This window comes from Stegostoma tigrinum, chromosome 6 (assembly GCF_030684315.1).
Source record: "Stegostoma tigrinum isolate sSteTig4 chromosome 6, sSteTig4.hap1, whole genome shotgun sequence".
Taxonomy (NCBI): domain Eukaryota; kingdom Metazoa; phylum Chordata; class Chondrichthyes; order Orectolobiformes; family Stegostomatidae; genus Stegostoma; species Stegostoma tigrinum.
In genome coordinates, this window is record NC_081359.1 from 43,888,974 (window position 1) to 43,907,162 (window position 18,189).

At 41.3% G+C, this 18,189-nt stretch overlaps 1 protein-coding gene across 1 annotated transcript in view; it reads left to right on the top strand.

Moving 5' to 3' along the window:
• LOC125453242 (UDP-glucose:glycoprotein glucosyltransferase 2) overlaps window positions 1–18,189 on the top strand; it is a 177,527-nt gene that overhangs the window by 105,224 nt on the left and 54,114 nt on the right. Inside the window, exons 11-13 of the mRNA XM_059646959.1 lie at window positions 3,347–3,407; window positions 11,638–11,729; window positions 12,538–12,688. Coding sequence (XP_059502942.1) covers window positions 3,347–3,407; window positions 11,638–11,729; window positions 12,538–12,688 — 304 coding nt within the window. The remainder of the gene's footprint in view (window positions 1–3,346; window positions 3,408–11,637; window positions 11,730–12,537; window positions 12,689–18,189) is intronic.

Sequence of the window (18,189 nt, forward strand, 5' to 3'; positions counted from 1 at the left end):
TACACGTTCTCCCCGTGTCTGCATGGGTTTCCTCCGGGTGCTCCGGTTTCCTCCCACAGCCCAAAGATGTGTAGGGTAGGTGGATCGGCCGTGCTAAATTGCCTGTAGTGTTCAGGGGTGTGTGGGTTATAGGGGGATTGGTCTGGGTGGGATGCTACAAGGGGCGGTGTGGACTTGTTGGGCTGAAGGGCCTGTTTCCACACTGTAGGGAATCTAATCTAATCTAATCTTAAAAAGCCATAAAGGCAGAGAAAATAAAATGAAATTTGAGAATAAGCTAAATACGAATATAAAAGAGATTTTTTAGATACACAAAAGATAAGGGAAAGAGGCAAGAGTAGATTTTGGACCACTAAGGAAAGAGGCTGGAGAAGTAGTAATGGGGAACAAAGAAATGGTGGAGGAACTGAACAGGTAGAAGACACAGTGGAAGACATCAGTAGTATGCCAGAAATTCAACATAGTTGGCGACAGAGTTAAGAGTAGTGGTCATCACTGAAGAGAAGGCGCAGGGAAAGCTGGAAGTCCTGAAGGTGGACAAATCATTTGGACTGGATGAACTACATCCCAGAGTCTGAAGGAGATAGCTGAGGAGGCATTGATGGTGATCTGTCAGGAATCACAGGAACCTGAGAATGTAAAGCTCCTATTTAAAAAGGGAGGGAGGCAGAAGACAGGATGTTATAGACTGGTTAAAAAAAGGGCTTTGTCAAGGAGAGTTGTCATTCCTTTATGAGGTAATGAGGTAAAGAGCAAATTAGACAAAGAAGAGCCAGTGATATCCATTTGGATCAATTTGGATTTCCAGAAGACCTTTGACAAGGTGCCACAGAGGAGGCTGTGAAATAAGGTAAGAGCCCATGGTATTAGTGACAAGGAAATAGCATTGATAGAGGATTTGCTGACTGGCAGAAGACAAACAATGGGGATAAAGAGTCTTTTTCAGGATGGCCGTCAGTAACTAGTGGAGTTCTGCAGGTGTCAGTGTTGGAACCACAACTATTCACATTGTGCATTAATGATCTGGATGAAGGAACTGAGGACATTGTTTCTAATTTTATAGATGACACAAAGAAAGATGCAAGAACAGGTAGTGATGAGGAAGTGGGGAAGTAGCGGAGCACTTGGAGAGTGGGCAAAGAAGTTGCAGATGCCAAGAACTTTGGTAGAAAGAATAAAGGTGTGGATTATTTTCTAAACAGGGAAAGGCTTTGGGAATTTGAAGGACAAAGAGACCTAGAAGTCCAAGTTCAGAATCCTCTTTGGTTCAGTTGACACTTAGGAAGGCAAATACAATGTTAGCATTTATTTGAAGAAAATTAGAATGCAGGGGCAGCGATGTACTGCTGAAGCTGTTTAAGGTTCTGGTCAGAACACATTTGGAATATTGTGTGCAGTTTCGGACCCCTTATTTAAGGAAGGATGAGATGGCACATGAGGGTCCAGAAGAGGTTTACAAGACTGATCCTGGGAGTAGAGGGCTTGTTATAAGGAGTGGTTGAGGATTGTGGGTCTGTACTCGATGGCATTTAGAAGGATAAGCGAGGATCTCATTTAAACTTAGAGTACTGAGAGATCTGCATAGACTAGATGTGAAGATGTTTTCCACTTGTAGGAGAGATTAGCATCCAAGGGCAAAACCTCGGAGTGAAGGAACGACTCTTTAAAGCTGATATGAGAAGGAATTTCTTTCGCCAGAAGGTGGTGAATCTGTATAACCTGTTGCTGTGGAGATCTGAGGAGACCAAGTCATTGAGTGTATTTAAGACAGGGAGAGGTAGGTTCTTGATTAGTCAGAAGATGGATGGTTACAGGAAGAAAGCAGGGGAATGGAGTTTAGAAACATATCTGCCTTGATCGTTTGGAAGAGCAGATTCAGTGGGCTGGATGGCCTACTTCTGCTTCTATGTCTTATGATGGTGATTTTTGGGACAATGTATAGGTATGATTCTGTGAGTGTGATTGTTGCTAATTAAGGCTTTTGCTGGACTAATCTGCTAGCCCCAGATATTAGTAAGGAGGACTTTGCATGGTTGACTAGGCTATGTTTGCTGTGTTATTTCCAATGCCTAAGTTGATACCAGGTGGCCCACTCTGTTTCATCTCCTTTCGTGTGATTGATATAACTGAATGGCCTCCCTGGCCATTTCATACAGCAGCTAAGAGTCAGCCAGGTTGCTGTTAGATGCAGATCAGACAATAATCATCAGTGGCTTAATAATGATCATTAGACCTGTAATTCCAGATTTCTTGTATTGAATACAAATGTCACTGTGTCCTAAGATGGGATTTGAACCCAGTTTCTCAGAGCATTTCCCTGGTCTTTGGATTACTTAGCTAGCAACAATACCACTAGGCCATCGCCTTCCTTCCATTACAATAACAGCTCAGTGACAAAATGCAGATTTACCCAAAATAGACAGGTTATCTTCTGAGGAAAGTTTGAACAGGCCTTGCGTGTATCCACTAGAGTTGAGAAGAGTAAGAGTACCTTGATTGAAACATATAGGATCCTGAGACGCCTTGAAGCGGATGCTCGCTCTTGCGGGAGAATCTAGGAATATCTGATCGTTGTTTGAAAGTCAAGAGTCATCTATCTAAGACAATAAGGAGGAGGATTTTGTTCTCTCATTCATGAATCTTTTGAGCTCCCTTCCTCAAAATGCAGTGGAAGCAGAGTCTTTGAATATTTGCAGAGATAGATAGATCTTGATGAGAAAGGGGTATATAGGATTGTGGAGTAATCAGCTCAGCTGATTGAATGGCGGAGAAGGTTCATAGGGCCGCATGACCACTTCCTGCTTCGAATGATATGTTTATGTTCTTGTATGTTAGCTTTTGTGATGCAGTGGGTATGAAGTTGTTCATAAATATTCCCATCTATGGAAACAAAAAGCTTAAACGGTGTGCATGCGGTAGTGTTTGTTATTGCTAATGACAAATTTTGTTCATTAAATTCTGACGTATATTTGCAACTGCATTTCATGTAAGTGTTAGGGCAAAATTGAAAAGCTAGTGGAGGATGCATTTGCTGTATCAACATCCCAGAATACACACTACTTCCAGTTATTGCACATTGTCTTGATAACCAGGTACTGACTTTGCGTAAAATCACATTTACGAGGTCAGTTATTTGCAACAGTCTTATACAATTGCAATCCTGCCATATCCATTAGCTTGCGAAATGCAGTTGAAATGATGGCCAAAAGAGACACTCAGATAGAACTTACTTGAGTCCCAGCATTCATGTTTGTGTAAGACATGACACTAACAAATCACAGAGTAGAGAAAAGATAACATCGCATAATTTCTTTTACTAAAATACTTTATTTGAATTCTGCTATAGATCTCTGACAAGAATAGCAGTAAACCAGGAAATGCGAGATGAAATTGAGGCAAATCAAAAGGTAGGCTTGTTTCTGTCAGAGAAACTGTACATCTCCAGTGATCTTGACATGGTTCAAATATGGTTACATTTGATTTCAAGCTGACTAGAAAGAAAGATGCATTTAGCAGTTGAAAATTATGAATTGAATAAACTACATGCTTCCTGAACCCTTTTGAAAACTCTGAATTAATCTATTGGTTAGATAGTACAGTCACACATGATTCAAGGATTGCAGCTCCAGAATCTGGCTATTTATCATTTTGGAAACCAGATGCTGGCACTTTGCAAATTCCCCTTCATGGGTTTGCTCAATGGTTCCCAGTTTGGACAATTCTATTGATCATGTTAATATTTTTTCCATATAAATCTAGAAGTCAAAGTTGAAAAGTCCTGTTGTATTTTTCTGAGTTGCTTGGATTTTGGGACAATGAGGAAATTAAATTTATTACATAACATTTTTAATAATTTAATAAATTCTACAAATATAAAAACACTGGAATAGCTCTTTTGGCCCCTTAATCCTGAGCATGGGTAATTTTCTACCTCAACACTTGTTTTTCCTGCAACCTGAAAAGCACTGAGGAACTGAGGGACTTTGGTGTGCATATACACTGGTCCCTTAAACTGTCAGGACAGGTGGATAAAATGGTTAAGAATGCATATGGATTCCTTGTGTTTGTTAGCCAAAGCATAGAATTTAACTGCAAGGAGGTTATGCTGGAACTGTATAAAATATTGGTTAGGCCATAGCTAGAGTATTGTGTGTAGTTCTGGAACCCACACTACAGGGGTGATGTGATAACACTGGAGATGGTGGAATGGAGACTTATCAAGGTATTGCCTGACTCAAGATTTTCAATTGTGAAGGGAGATTGGACCAGCTGGGTTGTTTTCTTTAGAACAGAGGAGACTGAGAGGGACATAATTGAGAGCATAAAAATTATGAGGGTCATAGAGTGGATAGGAAGAAGCATTTCACCTTGGTGGAGGGATCAATGACTGAGGGCACAGATTTAAGTAAAGATCAGAAGGCTTAGAGAAGACATGAGAAAAAACATTGTTAATCCAGCGGATGGTGGGAATCTGTAACTCACTGTCTTCAGGGGTGGTAGAGGCAGAAGCCCTCATCATATTTAGGTCAGTATGTGGAGTGATTGAGGAGAAAGTTGACATTAAGTCAAATAATTTTCATAGGAAAGACAGGCAGGACCAGACTAGTGCACCCGGCTAAACTGGTGGTCAGAGGTGTGTTTATTTTAATGCAAGGAATGTGAAAGGTCAAGCAGATGAGTTTAGAGCCTGGATTAATATATGGAATTACAATACTGTAGCCATTACAGAAACTTGGTTGAGAGAAGGGTGAGATAGTCAGCTCAGCATTCCAGGGTTTGGATATTTCATGCGTGATCTTAGAGAGGGGTGTAAAAGGGGCAGAGGAGTTGCATAACTGATTAGGGAGAATTTCACAATTGTACTAAAAGAGGACATCTGGGATAGTTCATCCAGCGAAGCTGCAATTTTCAAACTCAGGAATAAGCAAGGTGCAATGACAATGATAGGTGTATTATAGGCCTCCTAATAACCAGCAGGGGATAAATGAACAGATATAAAAGCAGATTATGGAATGATGTTATAAACAGTGAGGTTGTTGTTGTAAATAATTTTATTTTCTCCAATATTGACTGGGAGCCCCTTAGTACCAAGGACTTTGATACTAAGTCAAAGGGGGAAGGCTAATTACAATGCTGTTAGGGAGGAACTGGAGAAATTAGACTGGGGTTGGCTGCTTGAAGGTAAATGCACATTTGACATGTGGGAATCTTTTAAAGGGCGGTTGCTGGCATGTTCAGGACTGGCATGTTGCTGTGGGGATGAAAGATAAGGACGGCAAGATTTAGGAACCTTGTATGACAAGAGATATTGACAGATTAGTTAAAAAGATAAAGGAAGCCTGCGTAATGTTTAGAAAATAGTAATCAATTAAGCCCTTGAAGAGTATAAGGAAATAGAAAAAATTTAAACAGGAAATTAGGAGAGCTGGAAGATACTATGAAATGTCGTTGGCAAGTAGGATTAAAGGAGAATTTCAAGTCATTTTGTATGTTTATTAGGAGCAAGAGGGTATTTAGGGAAAGGGCAGGTCTGCTCAAGGACAAAGAGAATTTATGCCAGGAGCCAGAAGAGGCCTGTGAGGCCTTTAAAGAGTACTTTGCATCAGTATTTGCCAAGGAGAGGGATTAGGATGCTGGTAGGTTTAGGCGGGAATTTTTTGATGTCTAATGCATGTCAGTTTTAAGAATGAGCACATAGGTGTCTTGAAAAACATTAAGATAGACAAGTCACCAGGGCCTGATGGGATATATCCCAGGACACTGAAGGAGGCAAGAAAGTAGATTTCTTGGGTGCTGACAGACTTCTTTATATCTTCTGTAGCTATAGGCAAGGTCCCAAAAGACTGGTGAATAACTAATGTTATTCCTTTTCTGAAGAAGGCCAACAGGGATAATCCAGGGAATTATGAGCCAGTTAGCCTTATTTCAGTGGTAGCCTTATTTTCAGTAGAAATTATTGGAGAAAATTCTTAGGGACAAGTTTTATTCGCATTTAGGGAAGAATGGACTTAGAGATAGTCAACATGACTTTATCAGGGGAGATCTTGTCTCTCAAACTTGAATTTTTTGGGAAAGTGATGAAAATGATTGAGGGTAGGACAATCGATATTCTGTATGAGACTTTTCTAGACAAGGTGCCTTCTGGTAGACAGGTCTGGAATATTAACTCATATGGTATGAATTGTGAGATCACGGTTTGGATACAAAATTAGCTTTGTCATAGACACATGATAGTTGTTGATGAGGAGATAGCAGGAACTGCCGATGCTGGAGAATCTGAGATAACACAGTGTAGAGCTGGATGATCGCAGCAGGCCAAGCATCATCAGAGGAGCAGGAAAGCTGACGTTTCAGGTTGAGAACCTTCTTATGTTTTGTTTTCTACTAGAGCTATGTAACCAGTGGTGTTCCACAAGGATCAGTGTTGACATCTCAATTGTTATATATAAATAAATGACTTTTTTGAAAAAGCATGTGGTCCGATTAGTAAGTTGCAGATGACATGAAAAAATGTGGAGTTGTGGATAGTGAGGAAGGTTATCAAAAGATACAGCAGGATATAGACCAGGCAGAGTTTAATCCAGACAAATGTGAAGTCATGCATCTTGGAAGTCAAGGTGAAAGAGGAAAGTATGTTGTAAATGGCAGGGCCCCTAGGAGCAATGATATACAGAGAGATCTGGGGGTACAAGCCCATAAATCCATGAACGTGGCAACTCAAATGGGTAAGGTGATAAAGAAGGCATATGGTATGCTTGCGTTAATCAGTCAGAGCATTGGGTATAAAAGTTGGCAAGTAATTTTGCAGCTATATAAGACTTTGTTTAGGTCCCATTTTGGAATATTGTGTGCAGTTCTGATCACCACAGTACACAAAGGATGTGGAGGCTTTGAAGAAGGTGCAAAAGACATTTGCCAGGATGTTGCTTAATTGGAGTGTATTAGCAATAAGGAGACGTTGGGCAAATTTGGATATTTTCACTCCAGCATGGAAAGCTGGGGACCAACCTGACTGAAGTATATAAAACTATGAGAGGCATGGATAGGCTAGATTGTCAGAATCTTTTTCTAAGAGTGAACTATTAAGGAACATTGGTTTAAGGTGAAAGGAGAACAGTTTAAAGGACATGTGCAAAGCAAAGTTTTTACCTTGAGGGTGGTTGCTGCCTTGAACGTGTTCGATCCCACCCTTGGGTGACTGTCTGTGTGGAGTTTGCACATTCTCCTCATATCATCTGCATGGTTTTCCTCCAGGTGCTTTCGTTTCCTTCCACAGTCCAAAGATGTGCAGGCTAGGTGGATTGGCCATGCCAAGTTGCTCATAGTGTCCAGTCATGGGGAAATGGAGGTGTAGGGGAACGAGTTGGAGTAGAAGCTCTGCGGACGGGAAGTGTGGACTTTTTGGGCCAAAGGGCCTGTTTCCACGCTGTAGGGATTCTATGACTGTGTGACTATTCCTATATTTCTTAACTTATTTAATATCTAGAAAACTATTGATCTGTGAACTGAACATTATTAAATATTGAAGAGATGGTGTTGGGCTAATGTCAGTGGAATAATAATCCAAAGACTAATCTTAATGGCTTGAGAACATGACTTCACATCCCACCTTGGCAGCTGATGGAATTTTAAATCATAGAATTCCTACAGTTTGGAAGCAGGCTATTCAGCCCATTAAGTCCATACTTCCCCTCCAAACAGCTTCCCACCCAGATCCACCCTTCTACCCCCTCTCTGTAGCCTCACATTTCCCAAGGCTAATGCACTTAGCTTGCACATCCCTGGATACTATAGGCAATTTAGCTTGTCAAATTCATCTAACCTGCACATCTTTGGTCTGTGGGAGGATACCGGAGCACCCACAGGAAACCCAAGCAAATACTGAGAGAATGTGCAAACTCCACACAGACTATCGCCTGATGCTGGAATTGAATCGAGGTCCCTGGCATTGTGAGGCAGTAGTGCAAACAACTGAGCCACGTGCTGTCCCACACATCTGGAATACAAAGCTGGTCTTGGTAATGGTGACCATGTCAACTGCCATCGATTGTCTTAAACCCCCTCTGATCCATAGTAGTTCTTTAGAAAATGAAATCTGCTGTCCTTATCCAGTCTGTCCTACATGTGACTCCAGACCACTCCAATGGTTGACACTTAACTGCCCTCTAAAATGGCCCAATAGGCCACTTAATTCAACAGCAATTAGTGATAGGCAACAAAAGTTGGCCTTATCAGGGATGCCCCCATTTTATGAAAGAATAGAAACAAATGTTGAAGCCTCCCACAGCTATGGGAAATATCCTTCCTGCATCTACGCTGGCAAGCCACTGTAAGGATTTTGTATAGTTCAATGAAATCACTCTCTGTCTTCTGAATTCTACAGAGTATGAGCCTCACCTCTCCAATCATTTCTCATAGACCAGCCTTGTAATTCCCACAGATCAGTTTTTGAGAACCTGCATCAATTCCCTCTATGGCAAATACATCCTTCCTTCGGTCAGGAGATCAAAATGGTACGTGAGCATACAAACTAAGAGCATGTGTAAGCCAATCTGCCTCTTGACCTGGCTCCATCTTTTAATAAGGTCATGGCTCATCTAATTGTAGTCTTAAACCCACATTCCTACCTGGCTGTAGAGTCATACAGCATGGAAACAGATCCTTCAGTTCAACTCGCCTGTGTGAACCAAATTTCCCAAACGAAACTAGTCCCACTTGGCTGTGTTTGGACCATATCCCTCTGAACTTTTCTTTTTCATGTACCTATCCTAATGTTTTTTTAAATATTGTAACTGTACTTGCGTCTACCACTTCTTCTGGCAGTTCATTCCACATCTGAACGACACTCTATGTGGAAAATGTTGTCCCTCAGGCCTCTTAAATCTTTCTCCTCTCACCTTAAAATTATGCCCACTAGTTTTGAACGCCCCAACCCTAGAGAAAAGACCTTTGCCAATCACCTTGTCAATGCCCCTCATGATTTTACAAAACCTCTATAAGGTCACCCCTCAACCTCCTATGCGGCAGTGAGAAAAGTCCCAGCTTCTCCAGCCTGTCCTTATAACTCAAACCTGCAGTCCCGGCAACTTGCTTGTAAATCTTTTCTGCACCCTCTCCAATTTAATAATATCCTTCATATGGCAGGGCGACCAGAACTCCAAAATTTGCCTCACCAACATTCCGTACAACCTCAACATCCCAACTCCTATGTTCAGTGGTCTCAGCAGTGAAAGCAAGCATACCAAATGACTTCTTTACCATTCTGTCTACCTGTGGTGCAACTTTCAACAAATTATGTACTTGAACCCCTTAATTTCTCTGTTCGACAACACTCCCCAGGGCCCTACAATTAATCGTGTATGCCCTGCTTTTGTTCATGATACTAAAATGCAATGCTTCGCATTTATCTGAATTAGACTCCATCTGCCATTCCTCAGCCCATTGCCCAATTGACCAGTTGTAATCTTAGATAACCTTCCTCGCTGTCTATTATCCCAGCAATTTTGGTGTCATCCACAAAATTACGAGCTGTGCTTCCTATATTTTCATCCAAATTATTTATATAAATGACAAACAGTGGACCCCTGTTAACCTTTCGTACCCTTCTTTAACACACATCTATCTACCTCCATCTTTAAATAATTAAAATATTTTGCTTCCACCTCATTCAGGAAGAGAGTTCCAAAGACCCATGTTCCTCTGATAGAAAAAATTCTCATCTCTGTTTTAAATGGTGACCTCTCATTTTTAAACAGTGACATCTGTGCTAGATTCAACTCCTTGTGAGGTTGTAACTCCTCAAAAGATCCAGCCCCTTAACCCCATTCCTCTTTATACATGTCACCTGACCTGCTGAGTATTTCCAGCCGTTTAAATTTTTTTCCACATTTCCTACATCTTTAATATTTATCTATAATATTAGGTTTTAGTGTAATTTGTTCATGGCATTTGCACGTTTTACTAGGCCAGCATTTAATGTTCACCCCCTGTTCCTGTTGAAATGTGTGGCTTTCATACGCTATTTCAGAGGGCAGTTAAAAGTCAACCATATTGTTGTGGGTCTGGAATAACGTGTAGGCCAAACTGCATAAGGACATCAGATTTTCTTCCCTAAAGAAAACCAGATCGTTTTCTGTCCTGTTAATCTCCTTAGGCTTTCATTGAAACCAATTACTTTAAGAAGCAAAAATATTATGAAGATGAAAATATCTTGATCAGTGAAGCATTTTGGTACATCACAGCTATGATGCCAATGAAATTTGTGCTAACTTTAGTTAACCTAAATAATTTTTATATTTTGCAATTATAATACATGTTTTGCAGTTATTTTAAATAATACTTATTCAAAAGTTAATGTACCTGTTCATTTTTAGTGGATAAAGGAATTTGCCAGCCTGTATTTCAGTCTGTTGCTTTAGTAATATTTTAGGCTGATACCTCAGCTGACATATTTCAACAGAGTAGGTAGAATTTGGGATTGATTTACAGAAACAAAAGTCTTGAGTTTAACTTCAGAAAAATGTGAAGATTATAATGATTTGGCCTTACAATTTTGGTAGTTTAGTTTTATCACTAGTGTAACACAAATGGGAATACAATCTGGCAGTTTTTACAACACCATCAGCAGAAATATACTAATAGTATTTAAGATAAGATGTAGAAGCAGTGATGTGTCAGTGTATTCACCTGTAACAAAGTAGAAGCCCAGTTAATTTAAGTGTTCCAATAATATTTGAACAACATTTCCATGAAACAATGGATGCCATAAACCCTTCAATAAAACTTGTATCAGTACAGACATAAAAGAAGGAAGTGTGCTTATTCCACACTTGGAATATTGCATACAGTTCTGGTCACCACACTACCAGAAAGATGTGGATGCTTTAGAGAGGGTACAGAAATGTTTTACTAAGATATTACCTGATATGGGAGATTTTAGCTATGAAGAAAGGTTAGGTAGACTGTTTGTTTTCACTGGAACACGGGAGGTTGAGGGGTGACCCAATTCAAGTTTATAAGATTGTGAATGGCATGGAAAGAGTGAAAAGTATGAGGCTTTTTCCAAGGATGGAGCGGTCAATTACGAGGGGACACAGGTTCAAAGTGCGAGAGGGGAAGTTTAAAGGAGAAGTGTGTGGCACATTTTTCAAACAAAGGTGGGGGAATGGTCTGGAATGCACTGCCAGAGGAGGTGTTGGAAGCAGAGACAAAAGCAGCATTCAAGAAACACCTGGACGAGTACACGAGTAGGAAGGGAACAGAAGGATATGGATCCTTCTAGTGAAGACAGTGTTAATATGGAGGGGCAAAATGTGTTGGCTCAGTCTTGGAGGGCAAAAGGGATTGTTCTTATACTATAATGTACGTTGTTCTTATATCTCCAAAAGCTGTAAGAAATATACTTTCAGTTTGTTTTTGAACTAGTAATGTTTGATTTTAATTTTTATGCCACTGATAATTGCATTTTACACTAGCTAAAATTTGAAATATTGAGATGGTTATTCACCTAACATTCAATGATACTGAGCTTCGCTAGATATGTCCAGAACTGGGGAAAATGTTGCAAATATCATTGAATTTGATAAATTTCACTTGCTGCATTAGCAAAGTATAATAATGTCCATATGGCTTATTTAGTTCCTTGCAGAAACTTTAGGACTTCAACCTGGAGATTCAGCATTATTTGTAAATGGGATACGTATTGATCCGGATACTCATAGTCCGTTTAGGTGGGTACAAATGTCCTTATTTACAGTTATATTTCGATCATTACCACATTAAAGTCTTTTCTCTTCAGAATTTTAACATGCCATTTTGTTACTAGATATATTAATTTATGGATTCAAAAAGTACTTTTATCCCTGTAAACAAAGACCACCTGTGTATCTCCCAAAAACTCTGTTAGAACAGCTATGAACAGCTCAAAGTACGTCGGTGAAATTTCCCATTTGATCTGCTCAGTAGCAGTGAATAAAATTAGACGCAGTCTCCTCATGCGGCCTATTCCCATGGCTGATGCTGCTGTAAGGTTCAGAGTAAAAGTAAAGAAACATGATATGGACCCTTGAAGGAGAATGATGGGGATGGAAGAAGGAATGGGAGAGATAAGTTTGAAGGAACAACAAGGTCAACAGTGATATTATAAAGGAAAAATTCACCGAACTGAAGCTGCCCATATACATTTTTGCTGCATCATTTTTCTTTTGCAAATTGTATATATTTGTTTTTGAACTTGTCCTGGTTATTGCTGCAGACCTGAAACCATACCTTTTTTGATTTCACCTACACTCTACTGAATTTTCTTTATCCTGTTACGTAGACCCTTTCATTCTCCTCTGTGATATGTTCCATTTAAAATCAAAACCCTTCAAATTTCGAACCCTTCAGCACTCCTTGACATTCGTACTCTGACAGTACGACCCCAGACCTGATCTCTCTTAGGTCTACAGCTTCCCTCTGTGCCAGTCTTGACATCCTCTTAAGGGAGGATGTCAACCTCTGTCAGTAAACCACATTAATTCGTGTGCTTTCTTTCAGTATCCTAGATATCCTCAGACAGGAAGGGAAAGTTATGGATGGTCTTTATAACCTTGGGATCAAAGACAGACATCTAAGCAAACTTCTGAGTCTGAACATTTATCCGACGGAAGAAAGCCCAGCACTTGATATCCGACACTCTGCCATAATTGTTGGTATATTTTGCATTATTGTGTGAAGCGCATGTGTTTGTGTTGTCAGAGCATGTTCACCTTTTGAACTCGAGCTATTCTTCAAATATGATTGTTAGCGACCATTTGTTGCCATTACAGTTGTGTAGAGGCTGTCTATAACTTTATTATAACATCACCATTAGTGGACGTCCTGGAGGAAACAGTAAATCAGAAGCCTAAGCAGTTAAGCCTGTCAGTGACACAATGGATGACATGTCTAACTACAGATTAAAAGATTGCGGAAGTCCAGTCATGCCACTGCTTCAGGACTGGGTCTTTTAACGCTCCTTATTTGTTCCATGCCCCTGTTCTTTGTCCCATGGTCCTGAAACTTTCTCCTTGTCAACTGTATATCTATTTCTGTAGTCCTTTCAGGTAGTGTATTCCAAACTTAACACTTTGGGACATAATTTTTCACCCCTCAGTTTTGTGTCATTTATTGTGCAACTATGTTTTGTGATAACTAACCCTCTTGTGAATGCAAATAATGTTCTTATTTGTCTATTAAAACTACTTTTAAACATCGCTGATTTAATCACCCTATGACTAGTAAAAGCCTAGAAATCTCACTCAAAATGGAGTTGAAGCAAGGTCAATACTGAATGTACATCTATTGTTGGAAAAATGTTGGAATCAATTGTTAAGGAAGTAATAACAACACATTTATAAAATCATAATCTAATCAGGCAGAGTCAGCATGGTTTCATGAAGGGGAAATCCTGTCTGACTAATTTGTTAAAGTTTTTTGAGGATAGCTCCAGGAGAATGGACAGAGGAGAACCAATAGGGTGTACATGTACTTCCAGAAGGCATTCAACAAAGTACTTCAGAAAAGGTTAAGTCATAAGATAACAGCCCGCAATGGTGGAAGTTCAGTAATATATTTGCATAGGTAGAGAATTGGCTGGAGGGCAGGAAACAGCAAATGGGGAAAAGGGTGTTTTTTTCAGATTGGCAACTTGTAACTAGTGGGGTCTGACAGGGATCAATGCTAGGACACAACTGTTTACAATATATATTAATGACTTGGAGGAAGGAAGTGAATATGCTATAGTAAAATCTGCAAATGTTACAAAAATAGATGGAAAGACAATTTGGATACAGCTTATGGAGAAAAAACATAAACAGAAAATGCTTACAAAACTCAGCAGGTCTGGTAGCATTGTGCAGAAAAAGTGGAGTTTCATGCTTCACGGCCAGTAACTCTTCTTTAGATCTGATTGTAGCTAGGAAAGATTGGTGTATATATACCAAAGATGGGGTAGGGGGAGGGGAGAAGGCTAAATGATCAGTGAAGATAGAGCCAAGAGAGAGAAAAACAGTTGGTTGGACAAAAAATAATGAAAAAGGTCAGCCTGAGAGAATGAATAGCTGCTAATAGATACCATTAGTGGCTGACAATGGTTGTAGGTGGTAGCAACCCATGTGATGACAAGGCTAGGTCTGTAGGGGTTACGGTACGGACATGGGCAAAGGTGCTCAAACCCTAAAATTGTTGAAATTGAGTCCAGAAGGCTGCAAGGTTCCCAAGTGGAAAATGATGTGCTGTTCTTCCAGCTTGCACTGAGCTTGACTGCTGCACTGCAGCAAGACAGAAGCAGAGATTTGAGCCAGAGAAGAGGCTGGTGTGTTGAAGTGTTCAGTAACCAGAAGTTTAGGGTTCTTCTTGCAAATGGAATGTAGGTGTATCTCTACATTACAGAGGCAGAGCACCAGCTCCCAGATACCTCCTCCTAACTCTCCTGAACCATGACCCCACCATAGAACACCAGGCTATTGTGTCTACGCTGGTCATTAATCTAATTTCATCTGGTGGTTTCCTCTCCACGGCCTCCGATTTCATAGTTGCCAAACCCTGCACAACCTGCTTCTACCTCCTTCCCAAAATCCACAAACCGGATTACCCTGGCAGACCCATTCTTTCTGCCTGCTTGTGTCCCACAGAACTCATCTCTTCCTATCACGACTCAATTCATTTCTTCCACTTGTCTAGTCCCTTCCTGTTAACATCCAGGATTCTTCTAATGCTCTGCATCAGTTTCAAAATTTCCAGTTTTCAGCCTTTGGCCTCCTCTTTACCATGAATGTACAATCCGTTTATACATTCACTGCCATCAGGCTGGTCTCAGGGCTTTCTATTTTTTTCCTGGAGAAAAGGCCTGAACCATCTCCAACTACCACCATCCTCCTCTGCCTGGCTGATCTCAACCTCACTTTGAACAACTTCTCCTTTAACTTCTCCCATTTTCTTCAGGTCAAAGGTGTGGCCATGGGTACCTGCATGGACCCCAGTTATTCCAGTCTCTTTGCGAAGTATGTGAGACATTCCTTGTTCCAGTTCTACTCTGACCCTCACCCATAACAATTTTTCCAGTAGATTGATGATATTGTCATGCAGATCTCATCCAGAATTGGATATATTTATCTATTTTGCTTCCAATTTCCAATCAGCTGTCAACTTCACCTGCTTCATTTCTGACTATTCTCTTCCCTTCCTTGCCATCTCTATTTCCATTTCTGGGGATAGGCTGGTCACCAATATCTGAGGCAAGCCCACCTCCTCCCACAGTTTCCTCGACTATACATCGTCACACCCTGCTTCCTGTAAAGATTCTATTCCATTCGCCCAGTTCCTCCATCCTTGTCACAATTATTCTGATGATGCCAACTTTGACAAGGGGCCTCCAAAATTTCCATCTTCTTCCTCAACCAAGGATTCTCAACTACCGTGGTTGAAAGGGAACTCAGCCAAATGTGACCCATCTCTCGCATTTTGGCCCTCAGCCCTTCTCTTTCCTCCCACAACATCAATAGGGTGTCCTTCGTCTTCATCCAGCATCCCACCAACGTCCATATCCAAATGAACATTAGCCGCCATTTCCTCATCTCACCTCACCCGATGTCACCACCAGATACCCTCCCTTGTCAGCCTTCTGCAGGGATCGTTCCCTCTGGGACACCTTGACTAACTCCTCCACCACCCTTTCCTTGCATTGTAAAGCTGTCCATTTACTTCCTCCCTCCTCACTATCCAAGGCCCCAGATACTCCTTCCAGGTAAAGTAGCAATTTACCTGCACTTCCTTCAATCTAGTCTACAGTATTCATTGCTCACAATGCCCACATTGGGGAGATGCAGTGCAGACAAGGTGACCACTTTGCAGAACGCCTACATTCCCTCAACAAAATGACTCTGAGCTTCCAGTTGCCTGCCAATCCAAAACACCAAAGTGTTCCTTGGCCAAAATCTCAGTCTGGGGATTGCTGCAGTGCTCTAGCAAAACTCAGTATGAGCTGGAAGAAAAATACCCCATTTTCCACTTGGTAACGTTGTAGCCTTCTGTACTCAAAATCAAGTTAAACAATTTTAGGGCTTGAGCACTTTCCCCAGTGTCCTTACCCCAACCCCTACACACTAGGCTTCATCATCACATGAGTTGCTTTTACAAATAACGCATTGCCAACCACTAATGGTCCCTACTAGCAGCTATTTATTCTCTAGGATTTTCCCTGGGTGTACTCAATATTAACAGACCCCATGAAGTTTAATGGCTTCAGGTTAAATATGGACATGGAAACCTCCTGCTGATTCCCACATACCATCCTCCCTCAGCTGCTGAATCGGTACTCCTCCATGTTGAACAATGCTTGGAGGAAGCAATGAGAACGGCAATGGACACAATATGTACCCTGGGTAGGGGATTTCAGTGTCCACCACAAAGGGTGGCTTGGCAGAAGGACTACTGATCAAGCTGATTGGATCCAAAAGGACATAGCTGCCAGACTGGGTCTGCAGCAGGTGATGAGGGAACCAACAAAGGGAAAAACGTTCCTTAAAAATAAGCTTACCTTAGAGACTGCAGATGCATTTATTCATGGCTGTATTGGCAAGACAAACCACTGCATAGTCCTTGTGGAGAAGAAATCCCTCCTTCACATTGACAATAACTTTCATCATTTTGTGTGGCACTATCACCATGCTAAGTAGGAAAAAACTTCTCACATGTCTAGTAGTTCAAGTTTGGGCATTTAGGATGCACTGTCAGACATGAACAGCAGCGGAATTATACTCCAGCACAATCTGCAGCCTTGTGGCCCAGCATAGCCCCCACTCAACCATTATCATCAAGCCAGGCTATCAACCCTGGAGGGCATGACAGGAGCAATGCCATGGAATAGCAGAAAATGAGCTGTCAACCTGATGAAGCAACCAAACAGGACTGCTTGCATGCCAAACAGCAGAAGCAGCAAGTGATAGACAGACCCAGGCAATCCCACAACCATTGGATCAGATCTAAGTTCTGCAGTCCTGGCACATCTAGCCATTAATGGTGGTGGACAATTAAACACACCATGAGAGTAAGAGTCTCCATAAATATCCCCACCCTCATTAATGGGAAAGCCCAACACACCAGTGTAAAACATAAGGCTGAAGCATTCACAGCAGTTTTCCGCCAGACATGGCGAGTGCATGATTCATCTCGGCCTCCTCCAGTGGCCCACACCAATTTTCATCCAATTTGCTTCACTTCATGTGATATCAAGAAATGGTTGGAAACATGAGATACTACAAAGGCTATGGGCCATGAAAATATGTCAGCCATGGCACTGAAGACTTTTGCTCCCGAACATTCCACTACCCTAGCCAAGCTCTTCCAGTTCAGTTAAAACACAGGTATCTACACAACAATGTGGAAAATTTGTAGACAAAAAGCAGGAAAAATCCAACCCAGTCAGTTATTACCCCTTCTCAACTCTGTCATCAGCAAGATGATGGAAGGTGTCATCAACCCTACTATCAAACAGCCCCTGCTAAGCAATAACCTACTCGGTGATGCTCAGGTTGGTTTCCGCCAGGGCCACTCAGATCCTGATCTCATGACAGCCTTGGTTCAACATGGACAAAAGAACTGAATTACCTAGGTAAGGAGAGAGTGACAGCCCTTGACGTGAGGGCCACATTTTACTGAGTGTGGCATCAAAAAGCCCGAGCAAAACTGGAAACAGGGTGCAAACTCTATGCTGATTGTAGTCATACCTGGTTATTGTTGTTGGAAGTCAGTCATCTCAACTCCAGCACTTCTCTGCAGGATATCCTCAGGGTAGTGTCCTTAGCGCAGTCAACTTCAGCTGCTTCATCAATGATCTTCCATCCATCATAAGGTCGGAAATGGAGAAGTTCACTAATGATTGCACAATATTCAGCACCATTTGTGACTCCACAGATGCCAAAGCAGCCCAAGTTCACATGTAACAAGATCTGGACAATACCCAGGCTTGGGCTGACAAGTGGCAAGTAACATCCATGCCACACAAATGACAGGCAATGACCATCAGCAATAGAGACAATCTAACCATCGCCCATTGACATTCAATGGTCCCACCATCACTGAATGCCCCATTTTCAACTTGACCAAAAACTCAAGTGGACTTGCTACATAAACACAGTGGCCTCAAGAGTGGGTCAGAGGCTTTTAATA